This window comes from Staurois parvus, unplaced genomic scaffold, assembly GCF_062004578.1.
Source record: "Staurois parvus isolate SC_StPar_1 unplaced genomic scaffold, SC_StPar_1.0 ptg000946l, whole genome shotgun sequence".
Taxonomy (NCBI): domain Eukaryota; kingdom Metazoa; phylum Chordata; class Amphibia; order Anura; family Ranidae; genus Staurois; species Staurois parvus.
Window position 1 is genome coordinate 1,322,427 of NW_028318742.1, and position 24,491 is coordinate 1,346,917.

General features: G+C 42.8%; 1 protein-coding gene across 1 annotated transcript in view; it reads right to left on the reverse strand.

Annotated features, from left to right (window-relative positions):
* The window catches only part of EPG5 (ectopic P-granules 5 autophagy tethering factor), a 210,699-nt gene that overhangs the window by 49,382 nt on the left and 136,826 nt on the right, over positions 1-24,491 (reverse strand). Inside the window, exons 25-31 of the mRNA XM_089656878.1 lie at positions 19,546-19,690; positions 17,613-17,787; positions 14,200-14,362; positions 10,489-10,631; positions 8,548-8,704; positions 4,451-4,645; positions 1,215-1,428 (exon numbers count right to left, since the gene is read on the reverse strand). Of these exons, the coding sequence (XP_089513004.1) occupies positions 1,215-1,428; positions 4,451-4,645; positions 8,548-8,704; positions 10,489-10,631; positions 14,200-14,362; positions 17,613-17,787; positions 19,546-19,690 (1,192 nt within the window). The remainder of the gene's footprint in view (positions 1-1,214; positions 1,429-4,450; positions 4,646-8,547; positions 8,705-10,488; positions 10,632-14,199; positions 14,363-17,612; positions 17,788-19,545; positions 19,691-24,491) is intronic.

A 24,491-nucleotide genomic window follows, 5' to 3' on the forward strand; every position in this document is an offset into this window, starting at 1 on the left:
TTCATTTCGGATTGAGCACAGCACAATCACTCATTGTGTTCATTCATAACTTGGAGCATAGTAAACTATGTTTTGGGTTTTTTTTGGGAGGGGGGGGGGGCTGTCAGGTTGCCTGTATGGGGCCCTGTGGTTTCTAACAGCAGCCCAGCACCCAGTGATGATGTCACTGCTTCTTGTATATGCCAATACCTGGGCTTGCAAACACATTTGGTACACACAAGGCAGACTTGTATTCCTTGTGGCTATTGAGGGATATATTTAAAGTTTTTGTGAACCAGAGCTCAGATTTAATTCCGATCTTAATCAACACTGAGTGTTTGACACCCCGGTAAATTCTCATTTGTGCTATTATTGTAGCTTTGTCCCATGCTGCCTGCAATTTATAGGGGACAGGTAAAGAGTGGGAAGGGGTGCTATGGGAAAAAAAAAACAGAAGGTAAGGGATTGGGGAGAAGGAAATAGAAAGTGGGAAGGATAAGGCAAAAAGTAAAAAAAAAAAAAAAAGAGGAAGCAATGGAAGTGGAGGTTAAAGAAGACAAAAAGGAAAGGGAAACAGAGGGGTATAAGAGAACTGGAGGGAGAGGAGTCATAGCTTTGGGAAGGGCACAAAAGAGAGCAGAATATAAAAGATGGGAGTATTGAGAAGGGAAGAACAAAAGAGAATGGACGGAAGAGAGTAAAGGAATAAAAAAATTTTAAAAAAAAGGCTAAGATAGAGAGGGGAATACTTTCACAATATAGATACATGATTATGAGAATGGTAGCTGTAATCTGATGTCCAGATCAAACGTGGTTTTTAGACTAGTAGCTATGAGCAGGGGCGGACTGACCATTTGGAAACTCGGGCACTGCCCGAGGTCAGTAGGGGGCCCCATGAGATGCCCCTGGTACCTTTTTCATAGGCTTTTTTGAGTTTGGGCAAGGACACAGGGGCCCCATGATCCTCTATTGCCCGGGGGCCCCATGAGTTGTCAGTCCGCCCCTGGCTATGAGCTACAATCAAATTTCAGCTACAATGTTTGTAGTGCAGGTAAGGAAACAAAACCAAATCTCTCAGTGGTTGCTGTTAGGAAATACCTCCGTCTTTTGCCTGTCATCCAGGTATGAGCCCCAGAGAGGCATTGAACATAACACTGATGCACGGCTCATTCACAATGTAAAGACTTCGTGACTTTCAGTCAAGCAGGAGACCACCATCCAGGAAGGCCACTTACTCTGCATGAGGAGCCTCAAGCAATCGCTGTAGTGATCCGGGAACTGATAACGGAGGACGGAGCTCCAGTGTTTGCAGAAAATATTAAAGGGCATCAGCAGCTCCTCCTCCGGTTCCAAGCCACACAGCGTCAGAGCCAGGTGCACCGACTCAAGCAGCTTGCTGCGTTCAGACATGGAAGGTTTTGCAGAGTTCAGCCAGTGGTTCAGATCAAACTACAACAATAATAAAGGGATACAAGGTCTTAAAATAAAGATAAAGGCATCAAGTATGAATACGCAAAGATCAGCACATTTAAAATAGCATGCATACAATTAACTGGCAAACAAATGTAAACAAAAAAGAGATTTAAAGAGGACTTTCCACCTAGATTGAAAAAATTCAAATAGACACAATAAATACTGGCAGTACTAGGGGTCGTTGGTTTGAATCTCAGCCATGGAACCACCTGCCTGGAGTTTGCATGTTCTCCCTGTGCCTGTGTGGGTTTCCTCTGGGTACTCCGGTTTCCTCCCATACTCCAAAGACATGCTGGTAGGTTAATCGGCTCCTGCCTAAATTGGCCCTAGTATGTGTATGTATGAATGTGAGTTAGGGACCTTAGATTGTACGCCCCTTGAGGGTTAGGGACTGATGTGAATGTACAATATACAGTTGTGTTCAAAATAATAGCAGTGTGTTGAAAAAAGTGAATAAAGCTCAAAATCCTTCTAATAGCTTTTATTTCCATCCACACAAATGCATTGGGAACACGACACATTCTATTCCAAATCAAAACATGAAGAAAAATAGATCAAATTTGTGTTGTTCCTCTAAAAAAATTGAAGAAAAGTGAATATTAGACAAAAAAATCGCAGTGTTTGTATTCTTCTTTAGAAACTCAAACATTCACTATATAAACTGAGAAATGTTTGAAGATTTTTCTTTCCTTTGAATGACTTCATGAATATTTGGTTGTAGTCGCACTGTTTCTGAGAACTGCTGTACATCTGTGTTGCATGGAGTCACCCAACTTCTGGCCCCTGTGATCAGGTATTCCAGCCCAAGATGATTGGACGACATTCCACAGTTCTTCTCTATTTCTTGGTTTTGCCTCAGAAACGGCATTTTTGATGTCACCCCACAAGTTTTCTATTGGATTAAGATCCTGGGATTGGGCTGGCCACTCCATAACGTCCATCTTGTTGGTCTGGAACCAAGATGTTGCACGTTTACTGGTGTGTTTGGGGTCGTTGTTTTGTTGGAACACCCATTTCAAGGGCATTTCCTCTTCAGCATAAGGCAGCATGACCTCTTCAAGTATTCTGATGGATTCAAACTGATCCATGATCCCTGATATGCGATAAATAGGCCCAACACCATAGTATGAGAAACATCCCCATATCATGATGCTTGCACCACCATGCTTCACTGTCTTCACAGTGTACTGTGAATTGAATTCAGTGTTTGGGGGTCGTCTGACAAACTGTCTCCGCCCACTAGACCCAAAAAGAACAATCTTCCTTTCATCAGTCCAGGAAATGTTGCGCCATTTCTCTTTAGGCCAGTCAATGTGCTCTTTGGCAAATTGTAACCTCTTCAGCACACGTCTTTTTTCCAACAGTGGGACTTTGCGGGGGCTTCTTGCAGATAGCTTGGCTTCACATAGGCGTCTTCTAATTGTAACAGTCCTCACAGGGAACGTCACACCTTCTTTCATCTTCCTGGAGCTGATTGTTGGCTGAGTCCGCGCCATTTTGGCTATTCTTCTATCCATTCCAATGGTAGTTTTTTGCTTTCTTCCGCATCTTTCAGGTTTTGGTTGCCATTTTAAAGCATTTGCGATCATTTTAGCTAAGCAGTCGATCATTTTCTGCACTTCTTTATATGTTTTCCCCTCTCCAATCAACTTTTTAATCAAGGTACGATGTTCTTCTGAACAATGTCTGGAACGACCCATTTTCCTCAGAATTTCAGAGAGAAATGCACTGTAACCAGCATGTACAACATTTGCTGCCTTCCTTCCTTAAATAAGGGCAATAATTGCCACCTGTTTTTCAAAGAATGAATGACCTCACTAATAGAACTCCACACTGCTATTATTTTGAACATGCCCCTTTCAATGAGTGATTCAATGACACAGAATCAGCAGCATGCATGTCATGACTGTTGGGTCTGTTGGATTTATATTACTCTACTACACCTGCTAGGAAATGATTTGCCATGTAGAAATATCATTTCTACCTAAAACAGTGATTGATCCGGTTAGTGATGTCTGACTGCTATTATTTTGAACACAACTGTATATGTAAAGTGCTGCATAAATTGACAGCGCTATATAAGTGAAGAACCTGGATTCTGCTGCTGCAGCCAGTCCTTCCAAAAATCCAAGAACAGCATGTTCAGCTTAGAACCACACATTCTATACAGCAACAGCAACTGAACCCCCTGACCTTGATGGTCTACTTTCCTGACCTTGGTGGTCTACTTTCCTGACCTTGGTGGTCTACTTTCCTGACCTTGATGGTCTACTTTCCTGACCTTGGTGGTCTACTTTCCTGACCTTGGTGGTCTACTTTCCTGACCTTGGTGGTCTACTTTCCTGACCTTGGTGGTCTACTTTCCTGACCTTTGTGGTCTACTTTCCTGACATTGGTGGTCCACTTTCCTGACCTTGGTGGTCTACTTTCCTGACCTTGATGGTCTACTTTCCTGACCTTGGTGGTGTACTTTTGGCTGGACCTAATCCTAGTACACACTATGAGAAAAACTGACGACCGATTGTCCGATTTTCCACGAAAGTGCATATTATGATGTAGTCGGAATGGTATAAGAAAATTCTCGGCCGAGAAAAGCAAACGTAGCTACATACTAGGTACAACAAGTGTACCGTGGACAGTGCTAACATTACTTGTTAGACCTGTTAGTGATGGTGTCTTTCGCTACACCTGCATGATACAACTTTAGAGTGTAAGCTCCTCTGGAGCACAGACTGCTGTAAATAGCTCAGAATGCCTTCAACAATGTTTATACATTTTATAATCTTTCTCTTCCAATGAAATTGCATTAAAAAAGTGCAGATGTGACCCATTCATATATAAGAAATAAAGTCTATAACCTTATTGTATATTTTTATACAAAATAACAACTGAAAAAAAAAAAGAAAAACAAATTGCAAAAAAAAAAAAAGTGCAACAGTCGCAATTATTTATTCCCATCAATATATGTGGTCAACGGAACAGATCGAGCAAAATGTACCTTGGTGAGCAGCATAAAGATAACATCACTGTTGTCCTCAGAAATGGCTTCTACCACCTTCTCGTACAAGTGTACAAACTCTCCCGGAGAGGCGGCGGGGGTGAAATATGGGGACAGCAGGTTGCAGAGGCGCCGATTCTGAAGAATGGTCTGGAGTATGGGCCGGCACTCCGACTGGGTTCCACTTATAAACACCTGGAAGGGAAAAGAACACAGGCTTCCATCAAGTCAAAAACACATAGCTTCTGATACGGAAGGTGCTGCGTGTCATCTTGAAAAGGCAACATTTGGGTTACTTAGGAAAACAAATTTCTGACTTCCAGGACGACGTGCAGCCAGGGAGGGAGATTATTTATTCTTTAAGGGTAAACATAGACTTATCCTTCAATTTTGTACAGACATTACAAATCAATGAATGCAGATGTTTGAAGCCCACTCTGGAGAAATTCTACCATAGACAAAACGCGTTAAGCGAATACATGACATTGTCCGGTCCTACACGGGAATTACAGGCCACAGATCGATTATTTTTCTCCATTCAGCCAGAAGGCTGAACAAAAAAAAAAAGAACACATTCCTCCATCCACATAAAGGGAGGTAGATGAAGGAATCCCCCCTCTGCTGGGACACTGTATTCTGATAGCGGGGCTGTCTGCTCAGCCGCTTATTGAAAAAGTGTTCCAGCTTGTGTGTTCCTCAAAAGTCGGCCTAACAATCAACTTCTGTCAAAAGAGGATGGCCACACACTGATAGATATTCGGCTGGTTCAAATTTCAATCTGGCTATGGCCAGTTTAAGGGCTCTATCCAAAAGGATGAGTGTTTGTCCTTGGACTTGGGGTGAACACAGGTGGTGTATTTTCTAGTCACGGTGGCAAAGAAATAGATTAGAATATCTGAAATGGACAATCTTGATTTATGTTAACACAGAATAAAAGCCAAACCTTTGGACAAAAAATGTTTAGCAGAAAAAACGTTGGGAGAAGTTGCCGCCAGGGTTGGTGTTATAGAAGTGGAGACTCCCCTGGGGAGTATTAATTCACAGCCATCCACCTGACCACCGGAGAGGGAGCCCTTACAACCCCCATAGGGCAGTACCTGAGCTATCACCTGAGGGGATCCCTGGATCATCTTGATGTCCTACTAACAGCTTCTAGGACCATTGAAGGGAATATATTGGATTCCAGACACTACCCAGACTAGCAGATGACACCAGGATAATTATACATAAACGCTAATTAAATTGCGCGTTCTGGGGAGTGCGCATTCTTTCCGCACTTTATATCACAGCACCTTACTAATAGGAGGATACAGTCATATGAAAGCACCTGAAGTCACTTCAAGTCACCTACTGAACTGTTTATCTAATGATGTAGATACATGTACTACTTCTACTGTATTCCCCTTTTTAGCGCTGCACTTTTTGATTTATATTATACTGATGTATACATGCCTGTATTGGTATTTATCGAGGGTCTTTTTTGTGCACTAGCACTTTAAAGGACGTACAAAGCTGTCCACCATACTGCCCTGAACTACATCACCGACCTAATATCCAAGTACCGCCCAACACGCACACTCCGCTCCTCACAAGACCTCCTTCTCTCTAGTTCCCTGGTCTCCTCCTCCCATGCCCGCCTCCAGGACTTCTCCAGGGTGTCACCCATCCTCTGGAACTCCCTGCCCCAACCCATCAGATTATCACCTACTCTCCTCTCCTTTAGGCGCACCCTGAAAACCCATCTCTTCAGGGAAGCCTACCCCACCCCCTGCTAACTTGCCGACCTCCTCCACTCTTCCTACCACTCCATCCCCCACAGCTATCTCCTCCTGTGCCACCATCCCCTCCCTCCTAGATTGTAAGCTCCAAGGAGCAGGGCCCTCAATCCCCTCATGTTTTGCATTGTATTGGTATTGTTCTATCACATGTTCTGTCCCCCTTTGTAATGTACAGCGCTGAGCGAACTATTGGCGCTTTATAAATACTGTATAATAATAATAATAATTTGTATATTACACAGCCTCTCAACCAGGGTTGCTCCAGAGCAGCTATAGGTTCCTTGAGCAATAAGTATTACTGTATTTTTCTACATGAAAATGTTAAGTTCCAGTGCCAACGTCACTCAGCAGAGCCAGAGACATGGACCCAGCACTAAATAATATAAGGGGACATGAGAATAACCAGCAAAAGCAACAGGTTATGCTTTCCACTGATCACTAATGTCAGTGGGTCATTCTCCCTTGTCGACCAATAAAAGGGGGGATCCTTCACCCAATGACCCCCAGTGTAAGGAGACACTTTTCCACTAACCACCAATGTAAATTGGTACTACAGTTATCATTATCTGAAATCATTTCTGCCCATTATTATTCATTTCATATTTTATTATTTAAAAAAGGTAAACACATTCTTCATTCCTTTGATCTGTTCCTATATTTAGAAGGATAATAATTATGCTAACATACTATGAACTGCATGTACGATAATTTTTAGCAGGGTTCCTTGAGACCTGAACATTATTTCAAGGGTTTTGTTGTGCTAGAATGGTTAAGAAAGGCCGGTTTTGATCATAATATTAAAACCAAGCAATTCAATATTGCAACAATTGGCATTAAAGTGACTGTAAAATTTCATTTTTTTTTAAATTTTTAAGAAAAAAAAAAACTAACATGTTATACTTACCTGCTCTTTGCAATGGCTTTGCACAAAGCAGCCCTGAATCTCGGGTCGACCGCCTGCGCTGTCCACTCCTCCTCTTCTCAGTGGGCTCCCCATAGGAAGCCACTTCCTATGGGGGTCCACCTACAGGCTCACTCCTGAGCCTCACTGCCTGCATCCACAGACAAAGACAGCGTGGCTCAGCCCCACCCCTGCTCCCTCCTTACAGCATTTGACTGACAGCAGCAGGAACCAATGGCTCCTGCTGCCTCTGTGAGAAGAGAGAGGGGAGAACCGCTCAGATGGGCACAACGCTGGACTGAGATCGGGCTAGGGCAAGTATAAGGGCGAGGGTGAGGTAGGCAAAACAAAAAGAAAGATGTTTTTGCTTTAATGCAGGCAAGAAATGTTCAGCCAACTATTATTATGATTATTATTATCATACAGCTGTATTTAGCGCCAACAGTTTATTCAGCACTTTACAATATATAGGGGGACAGTACAATTACAATACAGTACAATACAGAAAGAATTTGAGGGCCCTGCCCATGGAGCTTACAATCTTAAGGATGGAGAGGTCATACCAAAGGTAATAGATACAGGGGATGACCTGATGGAGGTGACTGAAGTACAGTTCTTAGGTGGAGGTGGGGTAGGCTTCCCTAAATAAGTGAGTTTTCGAAGATCGCCTAAAGGTGGACAGGGTGGAGGCTGACCAGAAATACTGGGGCAGAGAGTTCCAGAGGATGGGAGAGGCTATGAAGAAGTCCTGGAGGCGAGCATAGGAGGAGGTGACAAGAAAGCTAAAGAGTAAGATGTCTTGAGAGTAGTGGAGCAGACAATTTGGACGATATCTGCGGATGAGGTTGGTGATGTAGCTGGGGGCAGTGTTGTGGATGGCTTTGTACATTGTGGTTAGTATTTTGAATTTTATACGTGGGGCTAGTGGAAGCCATCAAAGGGACTGGCAGAGAGGGGCAGCAGTTGTTGATTGGTTGAGAAGATGTATAAGTCTTTAATACTTTTGATTATTTTCTGACAAAATACGATCAGGCTGTTACAAAATCACATCAAACTATTTATCCTGTATCTGTTTGTTTGGTTGTGTTGCATGTGGCTCACAATGGCCATTCCATCACAATAATAGCCAGGCACTAAATGGCTAAGAGGGCATTTAATTTCTTCCATTTCTACTGCTAGGCCCAGCAAGTTCCATTGCTGCTCCTTCGATAGCAAATTACATGATACAATACTCCAGCCAGCTAGGGAGTGACACCCAACAGGAAAAATGGAGTTGTACTTTTGTGATTTGCCAGCCTTACTGGAGCAAGCAATTAGATTTTTAGACCTTTTGGAGGCAGGGACACATGAGAACAGCCTAATGACACTATAAAATGTTGGATTTAGGGAATTAAACACAATAAATACCAAAGTCTTACCTGTCCCAGTATTTCGATACAAGAGGTGAAGAACTGTCGGGAAGGAGGGTGGCGTTGCGTTTCATCACACACAAACTCCACCACAGCAAAGAAGGTCCCAATCCCGATTTTCTGTATCTCCACAGGAGAATGCACCTTATAAGCATTGACGAGAGCCCTATGCACACAAAAGCAGTGTCAGTGCATTGTAGTGCGGCAGTGAAAACGTGCGGGACAGTCCACTACCCCTCATCCAACCACAGATGGAACCAGGCCATGACTGCATTATTCTGTGTACGGTGGCAAAAAAAATGTATGTGAACCCCTCGGAATTAACTGGTTTTCTACAGTAATTTAACATAAAATGTGATCTGATCCTCATTCGAATCACAACAATAGACAAACACAAAGTGCTTATTATTATTAAATTATTATTGTAAAATTTCATTTTTTTATTTATTAAAAAAAAAAAAAAACTATCATGTTATACTTACCTGCTCTTTGCAATGGTTTTGCACAAAGCAGCCCTGAATCTCGGGTTGACCGCTTACGCTCTCCACTCCTCTTCTCAGCGGGCTCCCCATAGGAAGCCAGCTCCTATGGGGGCCCAGCTGTGGGCTCACTCCTGAGCCTCACTGCCTGCATCCACAGACAGAGAGCCTCATCCCCACCCCTGCTCCCTCCTTACAGCATTTGACTGACAGCAGCAGGAACCAATGGCTCCTTCTGCTGCCTTATTATACAGGATTTATATAGCGCCAACAGTTTGTGCCGCGCTTTACAATATAAAGGGAGATAATACAGCAACAATACAGTTCAATACAAGAGGAATAGGAGGGCCCTGCTCCTTGGAGCTTACAATCTAAGAGGGAGGGGCTGGTGGTACAAAAAGTAATAACTGTGGGGGATGGACTGGTAGGAGGACTAGAAGATTCCATTGTTAGCTGAGGGCAGGATAGGCTTCTCTGAAGAGATTGGTTTACAGAGATCGCCTAAAAGTGGGCAGAGTAGGTGATAGTCTGATAGATTGGGGTAGAGAGTTCCAGAGGATGGGGGAAGCTCTGGAGAAGTCCTGGAGACGAGCATGGGAGGAGGAGACAAGGGAGCTAGAGAGTAGGAGGAGCGGAGAGGACAGTTTGGGTGATATTTGGAGACAAGATTGGTGATGTAATTTGGGGCAGAGTTATAAATGGCTTTATGTGTGATTGTTAATGTTTTGAATTTTATTTGTTGGGCAATGGGAAGCCAATGGAGGGATTGGCAGAGAGGGATGATGTCACATCCACTTGCTAGGTGCGTTCCACGCTGGTCCCTAGAGGTTCCGGTTCTGGGTGCAGCGGCTTGAGGCATCCTATCCATCACAGTGATTGCATCTCAGGCACAGGAGACATCGGATTTATGACACCGGCAACACACCTTATTCATGTCTAGACTGTTTCTTTTCTAAGTCATTGTGAATGTTTTTAACCGATTTTTATTAAAATACTAACTTATACTGCACCTTTTTCCCCCCATTCCCCTCATGCTCCATCAGAGCTAAAGCCCTCCAATCAGCAGGGAGCATCAGCTTTGCAAGGGGGTAGACTTATTGGACTCATGCCATGCCCATCGCTCTCTCAATCTTCTCTTACTCTTCAGGCTACCCTGGGGACCCCTTGAGGTACCCATGCTAACAAGTTTTTTTTTTGTCCTTTTGGATCCAGCGCTCTACTAGCACACCTATCAATATAGTGTACACTAGACTTTCCTTTTAGAGGTCCTGTAGGTGCATGGGGAGGCAGGAAAGGCAAGTATTAATAGGAGCAGCAGTTGGTTATCAAGAGGACCTGCCATTTTGCCTATTCAAATTCACTTTAAAATTAAGAGAACTGAAAAAAAGACATGAAATACCTTCACTATACAACATGAACACACAAAATGTATCCAGTATAACGGTCAAACCTATTTTAGAAGAAAACTCACGTTATGAAGTTCTCCAGATGCACCGCTGTTTCTATAATGTTGAGCGCTGTAGGTTTGGTGGCTTCAGCTTGCAACTGTTTCATCTCCCTGCGAAGGACATGTAGCTGCTGGCTCACAGCCTCATCCATCTGCATCCCTTCAAACTGCAGGAAACAACAACTTGTTACAAGTTCTGTTAGCCCAGTCACAACCGCAAAAGACCCGACGCACAAAGATGAACTCAATGTTTCAGTACAAATGTATTTTTCCATGCATGAAGGAAGCCTTGCATTGCCTGGCACCTCCAAAATCTAAAGTATCTCACCCTAAGATCAGGCTTGATCATAGACTTCTACTATTAAACTCATAATAAGTGTGAAATGCGTCAAAACAAATAGGTCCCAGGCAGAGAAATCCAATAATGTTTAATTGGAACACTAAGGTCATTGGTGGTCAACAAGGTCTTTTGCAGTTTCCCTTGATTGTGGAGAAGAGTGCTCCATGCTGCTTGCACCTGAATATCGAGACACTGACATACGAAACACCTTGGGAACAGTGACAGTTTCTTCTGTTAGTTCGGTTAACTCAATTACTGGTAATGGTATTCTCCTCTAGACTAATTGGGCAACTATGTGGCAAATGAGGTTTATTGTTGATAAATGTAAGGTTCTGCACTTGGGGGCTAAGAATATGCATGCATCATACATACTAGGGGGGGTACAACTGGGGGAATCAATGGTGGAGAAGGATCTGGGAGTTCTGGTAGATCACAAGCTTGATAGTGGCATGCAATGCCAAGCTGCGGGTTCTAAAGTGAGGAAAATCCTCCAGAGAGAGAGATATCATTTCCCCCTATACAAATCATTAGTAAGACCTCATCTGGAATATGCAGTTCAGTTTTGGGCACCAATTCACAAAAAGAACATTGGGGAACTGGAGAAAGTACAGAGAAGGTCAACCAAACTGATAAGAGGCATGGAGGAGCTCAGCTATGAGGAAAGATTAGAGGAACTGAATTTATCCTCTCTTGAGAAGAGGAGATTAAGGGGGATATGATCTCCATGTATAATACATAAGGGGGGATATGATCTCCATGTATAATACATAAGGAGGGATATGATCTCCATGTATAATACATAAGGGGGGATATGATCTCCATGTATAATACATAAGGGGGGATATGATCACCATGTATAATACATAAAGGGGGATATGATATCCATGCATAATACATAAGGGGGGATATGATCTCCATGTATAATACATAAGGGGGAATATGATCTCCATGTATAATACATAAGGGGGGATATGATCTCCATGTATAATACATAAGGGGGGATATGATCACCATGTATAATACATAAGGGGGGATATGATATCCATGCATAATACATAAGGGGGGATATGATATCCATGCATAATACATAAGGGGGGATATGATCTCCATGTATAATACATAAGGGGGGGTATGATCTCCATGTAGAATACATAAGGGGGATATGATCTCCATGTAGAATACATAAGGGGGGGGGGATATGATCTCTATGTATAATACATAAGGGGGAATATGATCTCCATGTATAATACATAAGGGGGGATATGATCTCCATGTATAATACATAAGGGGGGATATGATCTCCATGTATAATACATAAGGGGGGTATGATCTCCATGTATAAATACATCAATGGTTCATATAGTGAACTCGGTGTAGAGTTATTCACCCTGAGGTCATCACAGAGGACAAGGGGGCACTCTTTACGTCTGGAGGAAAAGAAATTTAACTTCAAATACGGAAAGGTTTCTTCACAGTAAGAGCTGTGAAAATGTGGAATAGACTCCCTCAAGAGTTGGTTTTGGCCAGCTCAGTGGATTGCTGTAGGAAAGTCCTGGATTCTTTCTTGGATACACAGAATATAACTGGATATAACATTTATAGGTAAAGTTGATCCAGGGAATATCCGATTGCCTCTCGGGGGATCAGGAAGGAATTTTTTCCCCTGCAGAAGCAAATTAGATCATTCTTTGCTGGGTTTTTTGCCTTTCTCTGGATCAACTGTGGATATAGGATTATAACTTTTTTTTTTATGGTTGAACTGGATGGACTTTTGTCTTTTTTCAGCCAGAATAACTATGTAACTATGTAATTTCCAGGCTTTGGAATAAGATCCATTTGAATGGCAGGCATTCAATGTCTCTCTACAGGTGGCTGATACTACGTGTATACAACTGTGGAATGAGGGGAGGTGTGCCACAGCTTCAAGTCAGAATTAAAGATCAGCTTGGTGTTCAAAATATGCCAACCCATGTCTGCAAGGCAGACATGGTTGGCTCTGAGGAAGAGGTTGTGTCCTCGAAACGCGTTAGCCAGTTGGTCATCCAGGGTTCCATCGTATGGACTCAGATGTTGTTTGGATCATACACCTTGTTCAGTTTGACATGCCTGTGTTATGTCTATTGTGAGTATGATACCTATTTTTGTTTCTTTAATAAATTATTTTAAACGATAATGCACTAGGTCGGTGCGCCCTTTCTCTGTTTCTCCATTTGTATCATGAGTTAACAGTTGTGTTATAAATCAAGTACTGCAACAATTCACTTCATGCTAAGCATCAAAGTATATGTAAACCCTAACAAAGAACTTCTCTCTTTTGCTTTGCATTTGCTTTGTCACATATACCACTGCGCCCCCTACCCAGAAATGCAAAACCACACATATATATATATATACACACACACACACACATAAATATTATTTTGCACACCTTTGCCGCCCTGTAGCAGTATTACTGCTATAGGGCGGACGGGAAGCGGTTAAGATAAACAGCACACCAAATTTTTTTAGGTCTGGTATGCATTTTGAGGGAACCACACACCAAAATAAAGAAAGAGAATGGCGTACGGGTCTCCACACAATCCTAAAGGATTTTGGGTCTGGTATGGATCTTTTTTTTTTTTTTTTTTTTTTTAATTTTGGCATGGGGTTCCCCTTAATATCCATACTAGACCCCTAGGGGTTGGGGGGACTGCCTCGCTGCATCTGAAAAAATACCGCATGTGATACCGCCAGCAAAACTCTGGTGATAATTGCTTTCTGTTCTGTTTGTGAATTGGACCTAACAGCTTACTGCATGGTTATTTACCAACACATTTTTAATGTTGTGTTAAATGCCGCAGAATCGGGGGTTTTTCTTTTGTTTTTTATGTGAATTGGACATTTTGTTATCGCATGCAATAAGCTATGCAAATGAGTCACGTGACAGTGTTATTGCATGCGGTAACCTTTAGGGTCAGTTCACACTATAGAAACGCAGTCCATGTGCGTTCCGGATGCGTTTTTGGCGCATTTTGGTGAGTTTTTGGCGCGTTCCGGTACATTTTTGCCACGCTCCAGTTAATTTTTTCCCCCTCTCTTTTTCTTCAATATAAACAGGGCCATGTACACTCCAGTGCCCTTTTTGGTGCATTTTGGTGTGTTCTGGTGCGTTTTTAATGCATTTTACTGCATTCCAGCACAGTTCTGTGCAGAAAAAATGCAGCCTGTTCTACTTTTTTTTCTGCAGCCGGGACGCACTGGATCTGCAAGCACTGATGTGAACTATGACATTGACAACCATATAACCTACTTTCTGTGCATTTTGGAAGCAGAAAAAAAGCAACTGAAACGCTTGGAGTGTGAACTGGCCCTCAGTGAATTGACCCCTATGTTACTGCTTAAGCAGAACCCCTCACCTTAACCATCACAACAGCCGGCCCACTGCAGGTCTTGTTGAGGTTGCTGCGGCACTCTATTTTCATTTCGATTTGCTCCTCTCTGTTGATGTAGAGTTTGGGAATGGTATCAAGCATCTCACTATCTAAGGCCACTTGTTGGGACTCTCGCATAGAGGCAGTTCTGGAAAACACAAAAATCACTTTTAAGTCAATCAAGCAATGATAATACAGAATATGCATCCTGCACAGCGAACGCACAACGTACAGACTCTTGAAACTTGTATAATCAGCAATGGCTCCAAAGGGAAAACACACGCAAAGGCATTCGTTTGGGGGTCAGGGCTAGACTGCAAGACTGACATGAGAACATGATCAACATTTTTGATCAAACCTTTTCTGCTGTGGTAACGCACCCATGACCACATGCATTGTGAACCTACGTATGCATTCTGAATGTCATCCCAATACACTAAAGCAGTGGGCAGCAACAAACTACTGCGCTTTGCCACATGGTGCAAGGAAAAATGTCACCAGCACACCAAGGATCACCAATATGGGTCCAAAGGTTTTAATGAACGATCACATAGTTACAGCAAGGCAATGTTTTGGAGTCTCGTAGCACCCCTGATGCCTCATGAAGGTGTCCTGCGAGACTCCGAAACGTTGCCTTGCTGTAACTATGTGATCGTTCATTAAAACCTTTGGACCCATATTGGTGATCCTCGGTGTGCTGGTGACATTTTTCCTTGCTGATTTTGTTGGGTTCCAGCTGACGGTCGCTGCAGCACCCACTTATACACAAAGACATTTTTAACGCAGGAACGTGTGCATTTGGATTGTACGCTTGTCACATGGTGCATTCCCATAAATAGGGTCAGGTACAGCTTCTTGGGCACTGGGGTGTATTCAAATAGGCTGCCCTAAGGCATTGTAATGCGTGTTAACATGCATGCACTGAACAGGTAAATAGCATCAACTCTATGTATAGCGGCAGACCGGAGTTACTGGGGATTGGTGAGGGAGCAGTGGTTTGTGTTAACTTTTTTTTTTTTTTTTTACTTTTAGGGTGAAGTCACACATAGTGTGGTGACAGGTAGCTTACTGCATTGTAACAGCAACAAGGCCAAATCCCAAGATGCATTTATCTATCTGATGCTAAAGGGGTGTAATCGCATTAAATCCTGGAAGAACCCTCTCCACACTGCTATATTGCTGGAAAGAGCAGATAGCAGCATGCACAGGGTTGTTCCAGGATTTTTACTGCATTGAAATATTCCTGTCACTGCAAGAACTCACAGAAAGCACCTGTTTTCTGTGGGTTCTATTTACACTGCAACACAGCCCGGAGCATGCTGCATTTTATCACTGGGTACCATCCAGAGCCGCAATATATTGTACCTAGCCTACTCTGGCAAATAGAATATTCATCAGAAACAAAAGACCTTGTTTGCTGCTACACACAGAGGCAAATAATTCAGCCAAAATCAGATGGCCATTTTAGTTGCATAGATAACGTCAAAGTTCCAGTCTCCACAACTTTTTTTTTGTAAACAATGAGGTGGGTTTAACCAGTTCCCTACTGCGGTATAGCCGAATGCGGTTACAGTGCGGTAGTCTGGTTCTGGGACGATATCAGTGAACGTCATTCCAGAACACGCCCCCTGCGCGCCCATGGTGATCATTGTGTCCTACGGAGCGTGAGGAAAGTACTGCCGATAACCAGCAATTTTCAGAGAAGTGATCGGCAGTGATCATCAGGACACTTATGATCAATGCCCAGCAGTGCCACCCACCTGTGCCACCCACCTGTACCCATCAGTGCCGCCCACCTGTGCCCTGAAGTGCCAGCCACCTGTGCCCTACAGTACCACCCACCTGTGTCCAGCAGTGCCACCCACCTTTGCCCATCAGTGCCACCCACCTGTGCCCTGCAGTGCCACCCATTAATGCTGCCCATCAGTGCCACCCATCAGTGCAGCATCATCAGTGCCAGCTCATCAGTGCCACATTTCAATGACGCCTGTCAGTGCCCATCAGCACCGCCTATCTGTGCCACTTCATCGATGCTCATCAGTGCTGCCTATCAGTGCCCATCAGTGTTGCTCATCAGTGCAGCCTCATCAACGCACATCAGTGACGGAGAAAAATTACCTGTTTGCAAAATGTTATAATAGAAACAAAGAACTACTTTTTTTTCGAATTTTTTGCAACTTTTTTGTTTATAGCGCAAAACATAAATCACCCAACGGCGATTAAATACTACCAAAAGAAAGCTCTACGTGTGTGAAAAAAATGATAAGAATTTCATATGAGTACACTGTCGCATGACTGCACAATTGCCATTCAAAGTGCGACAGCGCAGAAAGCTGAAAATTGGCCTGGGCAGGAAGGGGATATAAGCGCCCAGTAGGCGAGGGGTTAATCAGTCTGTCTTAATTTGCTGAGTGTCTGTGTGAATTTTCTCTCAATTCTGTGTTAGGGACACAAGAAGCAGTTAAAAATGTGGAGATCTCTCTCAACCCCTGACACTTGTTCCTTAGACAGATGAGATTTCCCCTAACCCCCTGTTCAGGTAACAACTGTCAATGGCCTTAAAGCTTTGTAAAAAAATAAAGGCACACTATGAGTCAAGTCCACCATGGTGCATGACACCTCTGGGCTTATCTCTGTTATATATATCTGACAGTTTTAGAATACTCCCAGAAGACAGATATTGCTGTAATTCCGGAAGCTCAATGCTGATCCTTCTGAACAATGCATCTCAGAATAGGAGAGTTGCTTCAGCTGCAATGCCCGTCCCTCCCTTCCTTCTGCCCATTCACAGAAGCCTCTGTATTATCTGAGTATAGTCACAAAATGCAAAGGCTTCTGTGAATGGGCAGCAGAGGGGAGGGACAGACATAGTTGCTCTGTGTGCATCACTCCTTTCAGATCCTGAAGTGTCTCTCTTGCAGAGCAATAAACCTGTCAAATGTAACTATTAGAGACAAGTCCTAGAGATATCATGCTGCTCTTTGGACTTAACTCACAGTGTGCCTTCACTTTTTACAAGGTGGCCGAATTCCTCAAATTCAGCTTTAAGTTAAAGTCTTTGAAAGTGAGGGGAAGCTCTCCAATGACAACATGGGTTCTGACCCTACCATACTCTATAGTAACTGATCCCCATCTTCAAAAAGGGTCATCTTGGGTTGTCCACTATATAACAGACTCATGTCAGGTTAATGATCACCTAATCTTTAATAGAAAAATAAAGCAAACATTCTGTAGGCTCAGAATCTCCCAATTACAATGTACAACAATGCAACTGCTGGACACATCCAAGCACTCCTCGCATCCAGCATCAGGCAAATCATTGCCAGGAATGAATTCCTGTGTAGCTGGAACAAGACTCAATCTACTCTCATAGGTTTTGGAATTGGTTTGTGGCTTACTTAGCATGCTGCTGCAGGACTGTCAGGTCTTTGTGCACAAGTTTCATGGCATCCTGGGTGTTGAGAAAACAAGATGGCGGAATGACTGGTACGGGTGGCTTCATCAGCTGCAATGTTGTACCAGGGACCGGGGAGCTGTGCTTCTTCAGGCTAATCAGGATTCTGTCCTTTGCAGCTGCAAACATATCAAACACATACAATCAGACAGATTAGATAAAGAAGATAAAATGCAAAAAAATGATAAGAATGGTTAAAGATTGGAGAAATCAGACCATTTTCACACTCAGCAATGTCTTCGAATTGAAGTTGAATCTGTACATATTTCTTTTGCTTTCCTTGTCCTCCCTTTCTCTCCCCCATTAACACACTCATTAAAAAAACCTTTCCATCTTCATTACATATACAGTATGTATGGCTACATCCCTTAACCACTTCCAGTCCGGACACTTTCACCCCCTTCCTGTCCAGGCCAATTTTCAGCTTTCAGCGCTATCACACTTTGAATGACAATTGCGCGGTCATGCAACACTACCCATATGAATTTTTTAGCATTTTTTTTTAGACAGATAAAGTTTTATTTTGACGGTATTTATTCACCACTGGGATTTTTATTTTGTTTGCTATATAAATGAAAAGGTCCAAACATTTTGAAAAAAGTGTTTTTCTTATAAAAATTTTGCAAATAAATAATCTTTCTTCCTAAATCTTGGCCAAAATGTATTCAGTTATCTTTTTAGTAAAAAGAAATAACCCAAATTAGTTTATAACCATAAAATATAATTAAAAAAAAAAAAATCTGTACATTTTTATTTTATTTTTTTATATTATTATTTATGGGGTTTTTTTTCTACATACTGTCACCCTAGCAGTACAGTGTCACCATAGTGACACTGTTCTACTTGTAGGAGATGATGAAGATTTTTTCTTTTTTTTATGCTGATTGCTTTTACACCCATAAAGGCTGTAAAAGCAATAATTTCTCCTTCTTTTTGGCTGTATTCTTGCAGCCATTGAGAAATACTGTGAGAGCTGTGACTGGTCACACCTTGTCACATGGTACAAGGCTGTTGTGAATAGCCCTGTACCACGTGATCTCTGTGATCATTCACAGATTTCACACGTAGTAAGCAATGATGTCAGAAGTGACATCTTGCTTGCACCTATTCATGTAATTACTGATTGGCCAATCAGTGATCACATGATGGGGACCTCACACAGAGGTCACGTACAATGATCGGTGTCCCAAGGAGCGCACACAATCCAAAATGGTGGGCACCCTTTATGAACGGCAACCTACCCCTGCACTGCCACCGCCCGGCCATTTATATACAGTGGCCGGACGGGAAGTGGTTAAGTTGTATTGGATTCTCATTCTACATCTGAAGGAGAGTGGTGTCTTGTGGGGGTATTGGGGGGTTGATGGGGCTGGTGGGGTGGGTTGTGTTTGGGGTTGGGTGCCCATTGTAGGAACTTCAGGCTGTGGATATGGGTTATCATGGGCACCCTGACCGGTCCCAACCAACTGCGATGCCCATATCCTCTGCTTTCAACACATCAACTTCAGGGACAACATGTTCACTTGCGGCCTAAAATATCCCACCTTTTCAAGATAATCAATGTTATTCACTTAACCTGTAAGTTGTCATAATGTTATTGCTGATCAATGTATATATGTATGTATGAGAACGTTTGATAATCTAAATGAATATTCATTATTTTGAATGATGATATTTTATAAACTGAAATTTGTAAAAAAAAATAAATAAAAAATAATAAAAAATTGAATAACTGTCTGACAAAGGTTGAAGGTTGGGCTGGAGTTCAGCTCTAATAACTATGTGGCCTGAAAGTGCTCTGGCCACCATAAGCCATGTGGCTTGCAACTATTGAGCCACAATAACCCTACAAGAGCGGTTGTCGGTTCATACTGTACCTGAGGCTGAGGGCGGAGCATCCACACTAACAGCCGGAGTCAGCAAACTGGTGTCCATCTCCACCTTGATTTGCTTCCAGGTATTGACAGTTTCCTGAATTTCAAACATGATCCTTTCCATGTTGATAAACTCCATCCATAGACTCTAAAGACAGACCATATCATGAGACCATGTACCACCAAAAGTCTGTTACATACGTCCTGGAATAGGGCTTTAAATGATAAAAGAAATATATAAAGCAGACCTAAAAACTCAACACTGAACTAAACCGCTGTGGGCTGCATGGGGTATTACCATAATGTGCAAGTATGCCCAGCAACATTAAACTGATTGTAAACCTCAGACATGAAATATGAACAAAGCATATCCCTCTATAGTGTGTACTTGTCTCTATCCAGAGCACTAAGTGTCATTTCTGTCTGCTTCCTCTGCTATCAGCATGAATCATTTATGACAAGTTTTCCTGACACAAAGGGGAAAAAGGTGACAGGGGAAGGCACATCCTGTGATTGACAGCCTCAGCTCTGTTCCTGTGTGCTGTGTGAAGGGGGGGTGTGTCCCTTTCCTCCAATCAGCTCCCAGAGCTCTCCTCACTGATGTAACTTCAGCTTCGCCCCCTGCTTTTCAGAGCTGAGAGATCCTGTGTAAATTCTGCACTTTGAATGGATGTAGGGGAGAGATGGCTGATAATAAACAGGTACAACTTATGTAGGAGGATTTGTTTCATCTGTGTATCGACTGAGGCCAGTCACTTCATTGGGTACATGTACGGTTTTACAACTGCTCTGCAGGATAAACAGGTTTTCTTGTAATTTAAAGTTGTTGTAAATCTCAGACATTAAATCCCTCTATCTTTGTCTCTCACCAAAGCATTAAAGCCGAGTACACACGATGAATATCAGACAAATGAGCTCTCCTGCTTTCTTTTCGCATGCTAGTTTCATATTGAAAACAAATAGGTTACTAAAGTTACAAAAATTCTCCAAAGACAGAATACAACTTCGGAAATGATATAATGTATTGTAATTTATTCTATGTACGCGATTTTTTTTCATATAATTATTATTATTATACAGGATTTATATGGCGTCAACAGTTTGCTCAGCGCTTTACAATATAAAGGGAGACAATACAGCAACAATACAGTTCAATACAAAAGGGATAGGAGGGCCCTGATCCTTGGAGCTTACAGTCTAGGAGGGAGGGGCTAGTGGTACAAAAGGTAGTAACTGTGGGGGATGGACTGGTTGGAAGAGTAGAAGATTCCAGTATTAGCTGAGGGCAGGATAGGCTTCCCTGAAGAGATAGGTTTTCAGAGATCGCCTAAAAGTGGGCAGAGTAGGCGATAGTCTGATAGATTGGGGTAGAGAGTGCCAGAGGATGGGGGAGGCTCTGGAGAAGTCCTGGAGACAATCATGGGAGGAGGACACAAGAGAGCTAGAGAGCAGGAGGTCATGTGAGGAGCGGAGAGTACGGTTTGGGTGATATTTGAAGACAAGATTGGTGATGTAATTTGGGGCAGAGTTATAAATGGCTTTTTATGTTATTGTTAATGTTTTGAATCTTATTCGTTGGGCAATGGGAAGCCAGTGGAGGGATTGGCAGAGAGGGGTGGAGGACACCGAGTGGAGGCCAGTGGAGGGATTGGCAGAGAGGGGTGGAGGACACTAAGTGGAAGCCAGTGGAGGGATTGGCAGAGAGGGGTGGAGGACACTGAGTGGAGGCCAGTGGAGGGATTGGCAGAGAGGGGTGGAGGACACTGAGTGGAGGCCAGTGAAGGGATTGGCAGAGAGGGGTGGAGGACACTGAGTGGAGGCCAGTGGAGGGATTGGCAGAGAGAGGTGGAGGACACCGAGTGGAGGCCAGTGGAGGACACCGAGTGGAGGCCAGTGGAGGGATTGGCAGACAGGGGTCTTCTGAGAAAAATTTTCTTGCTCGTCCCTTTGGATATTTTTGCATGAACTGTCGTGATTGGTTCTCGAAAGCTGTGTACCAATGAATAGATTATCAGACAATATCTTTGAATACGTTTTTCTTTTTCGTCCGATTTTCTCATCGTGTGCACTAGGCATAAGTGTCATCTCCCTCTGCTGTCTTTTTCCTCTGTTATCAGTATGAGTCACTTCTGACAAGTTTTCCTGACACCAAGAGCTAAAAAGGTGACAGGGAGGGACCTCCAGCACACAGCCTGTGATTGACAGCCTCAGCTTTGTTCCTGTGAGCTGTGTGAAAGGAAAGGGGGCACGTCCCTTCCCTCCAATGAGCACTCAGAGCTCTTGTACAGTGTGTAATTGCAGCTCCCCGCCCCCTACTTTGTGAGTCTGTTAAAATTCCTTTTCATCTCTGAAACTTACAAGGATGTATAGGACAAATGAAAGCAAATAAACAGGTACAATTTATGTAGGAGGATTTGTTTCATCACTGTGTGTCACCTGAGGCCAGTCACTGCACTGGGTATATATGAGGGTTTACAGCCACTTTAATTCTTTTTTGGCCAACTGCCAAAAAAAAATATTGATAAATCACATAATTACTGAGAAAATTGCTATTTCATTTGCAGTGATGTCACTGTCAGCCCTTGCAACAACATCTGGCTGTCAGGAACATAGTTACATAGTTACGTAGTTAGTCTGGCTAAAAAAAAGACAAAAGTCCATCCAGTTCAACCATAGAAAAAAAAAAAGTTATAATCCTACACCCACAGTTGTTCTAGAGGAAGGCAAAAAAAAAACAGCAAAGCATGATCCAATTTGCTCCTGCAGGGAAAAAAATTCCTTCCTGATCCCCCGAGAGGCAATCGGATATTCCCTGGATCAGCTTTACCTATAAATGTTATATCCAGTTATATTCTGTGTATCTAAGAAAGAATCCAGGACTTTCCTACAGCAATCCACTGAGCTGGCCACAACCAACTCCTGAGGGAGTCTATACTTGAGGAAGAGGTACTCTGCCCCCCCTGGCTCTAGGCTCGGCTCACAAAACTACATCTGCCATGAGTCTTAAAGTGGAACTTCACCCTCTCAATCAACTTGAACTATTTTTAATAATTTTGTTTTTTGCATTGCTTCAGTTACTTCCTGGTTTCCATACCTGGGCAAATGATGTCATATATCAAAGCAGTCTTCATGAGGGGAGGGAGGATTCTCAGCTCACCCAATGCCTAAGCTAAGGGCAGATGGATTCCAGGAAGTGCTACATGAATCATCTGCCCTTACTCAAGATGGCCACTGCCAGAAATGCCAGGGGGTGTTTTTAAAAATGATTTGTCAGAAAAATAAAAAATGGAGGAATGAATTGGTGGGTGGGTTTGCTTTGAATGTTAACAATGAATTAAACAGCATTTTTGGTTTGTGGTGGTCAGATGCAGAGCAGTTCCACATGAAGCCTAGTACACATGACTAGAAAATCGTACCAAAAAAAATGTTTTCGGAGCAATCGTCCGATAATCTGATCGATATTACAGAGCTTTCGCGAGCCGATCAACACAAATCATGCAAAATTATCTCACGTGAAGAAGTTTTGTGCTTGTCCTTTCGGATAACAAAAGAAACGATTTTCATTTAATCAGTACAGTATTCATAAAAAAAACTGAGTGACCAAGACCACGCATGCTTGGAAACGAAGGGATACAATGTATTCTGTCTTACGAGAATTTTCATAACTCCACTAACCGTCTCATATTGAAAACCGTAGTAATTCGTTTTCAGTATGAGACTAGCATGCAGAAAAATGGCCGATCGTTTGTCCGATATTCTCATTGTGTGTACCAGGAATTGGGGAATAGAGCAGTGCTGTAGGTGGTGACTAGTGACAATGTACTCAGGAAAGAAGCACACGAGGCTGGGATTGAGGGAAGCTGGGTTGGAGTGGGCAGGGCTGACATGAGAAAGAGAAGGATTTTATTTAACATGCTCATTGTTCAGTTCATGCTGACATGATCATGTCAGACCAGTCTTAGGTAGCCTCCCTAGTGGTCTGATTATGTCCATATTTCTGTGCTCAAAGCGGTACTTTTTTTGCATGGAAATATGTATTTTTTTTTATTGTAGGCCTGTAATTTTTAGGAATAACTCACTGAAATCTGTCCAAACAAGAGTCCACTAAACATCCCGGGGATGATAAAATTTGAAAGACGAAATCATAAATTATAATTTAATAAATAATCATAAAAAAATAATAGGATAATAATAAATTTAATTCAATAATATAAACAAACCAAAAACACTGAAATTTGAAATAGAGCGCCAAGTTCGCACATCACCGAGCTCAGTCGCAAAATCGTTTTCAGTGTCTGATGAGGAATTTCCCCCACGAATCATTATCACTCAATTCTGCAAGTGGTTCTGATTTACTATCGCTGTTCTCTAGCCGATCTAAAACCACTTTTGACCTAAAGGGACGCTTTTTAAACGCCATGGACGTTTCTCAGTTTCCAGGCAGAAAGAACAGTAAAAATGCAGGCAGGGCGCCGGACAAAGCACTCGGGACAAAATGTATGTGAAATGGTTTGATACAGGAATGTTATACTATGTGATTTTAGTGTATTTAGTGAATGTCACTTTTGTTTGAATTTCCCGCCGGTTGCGTCCCCCGTACGTCCCGACGTCACAGGGAACGGAACCCGGAAGACGAATGCCGGCATCGGAATGGAGGAGATGGCCAGGGACACTGCAGGGGGGACATCGCGGGAGCGAAGGACAAGGTAGGTGAAGAAGAGATCCCGGAACAACGCTGCAGGATATTCCCGAGTGTAGCTCGGGGTTACCGCTTGTGGTGCTGAAACTTTACCCCGAGCTACACTCGGGAATACCGCCAGGGAGGTTAAAGGCTAAGGCAAGCCACAGATGATTAATTTTTTTTTTCTTTCCACCAGGGGTGTAAGGAAGGAAAATTGCTCGACTCCATCAACACAGTGGGGTAATGACTACCGTAGCTCTGTCATGTT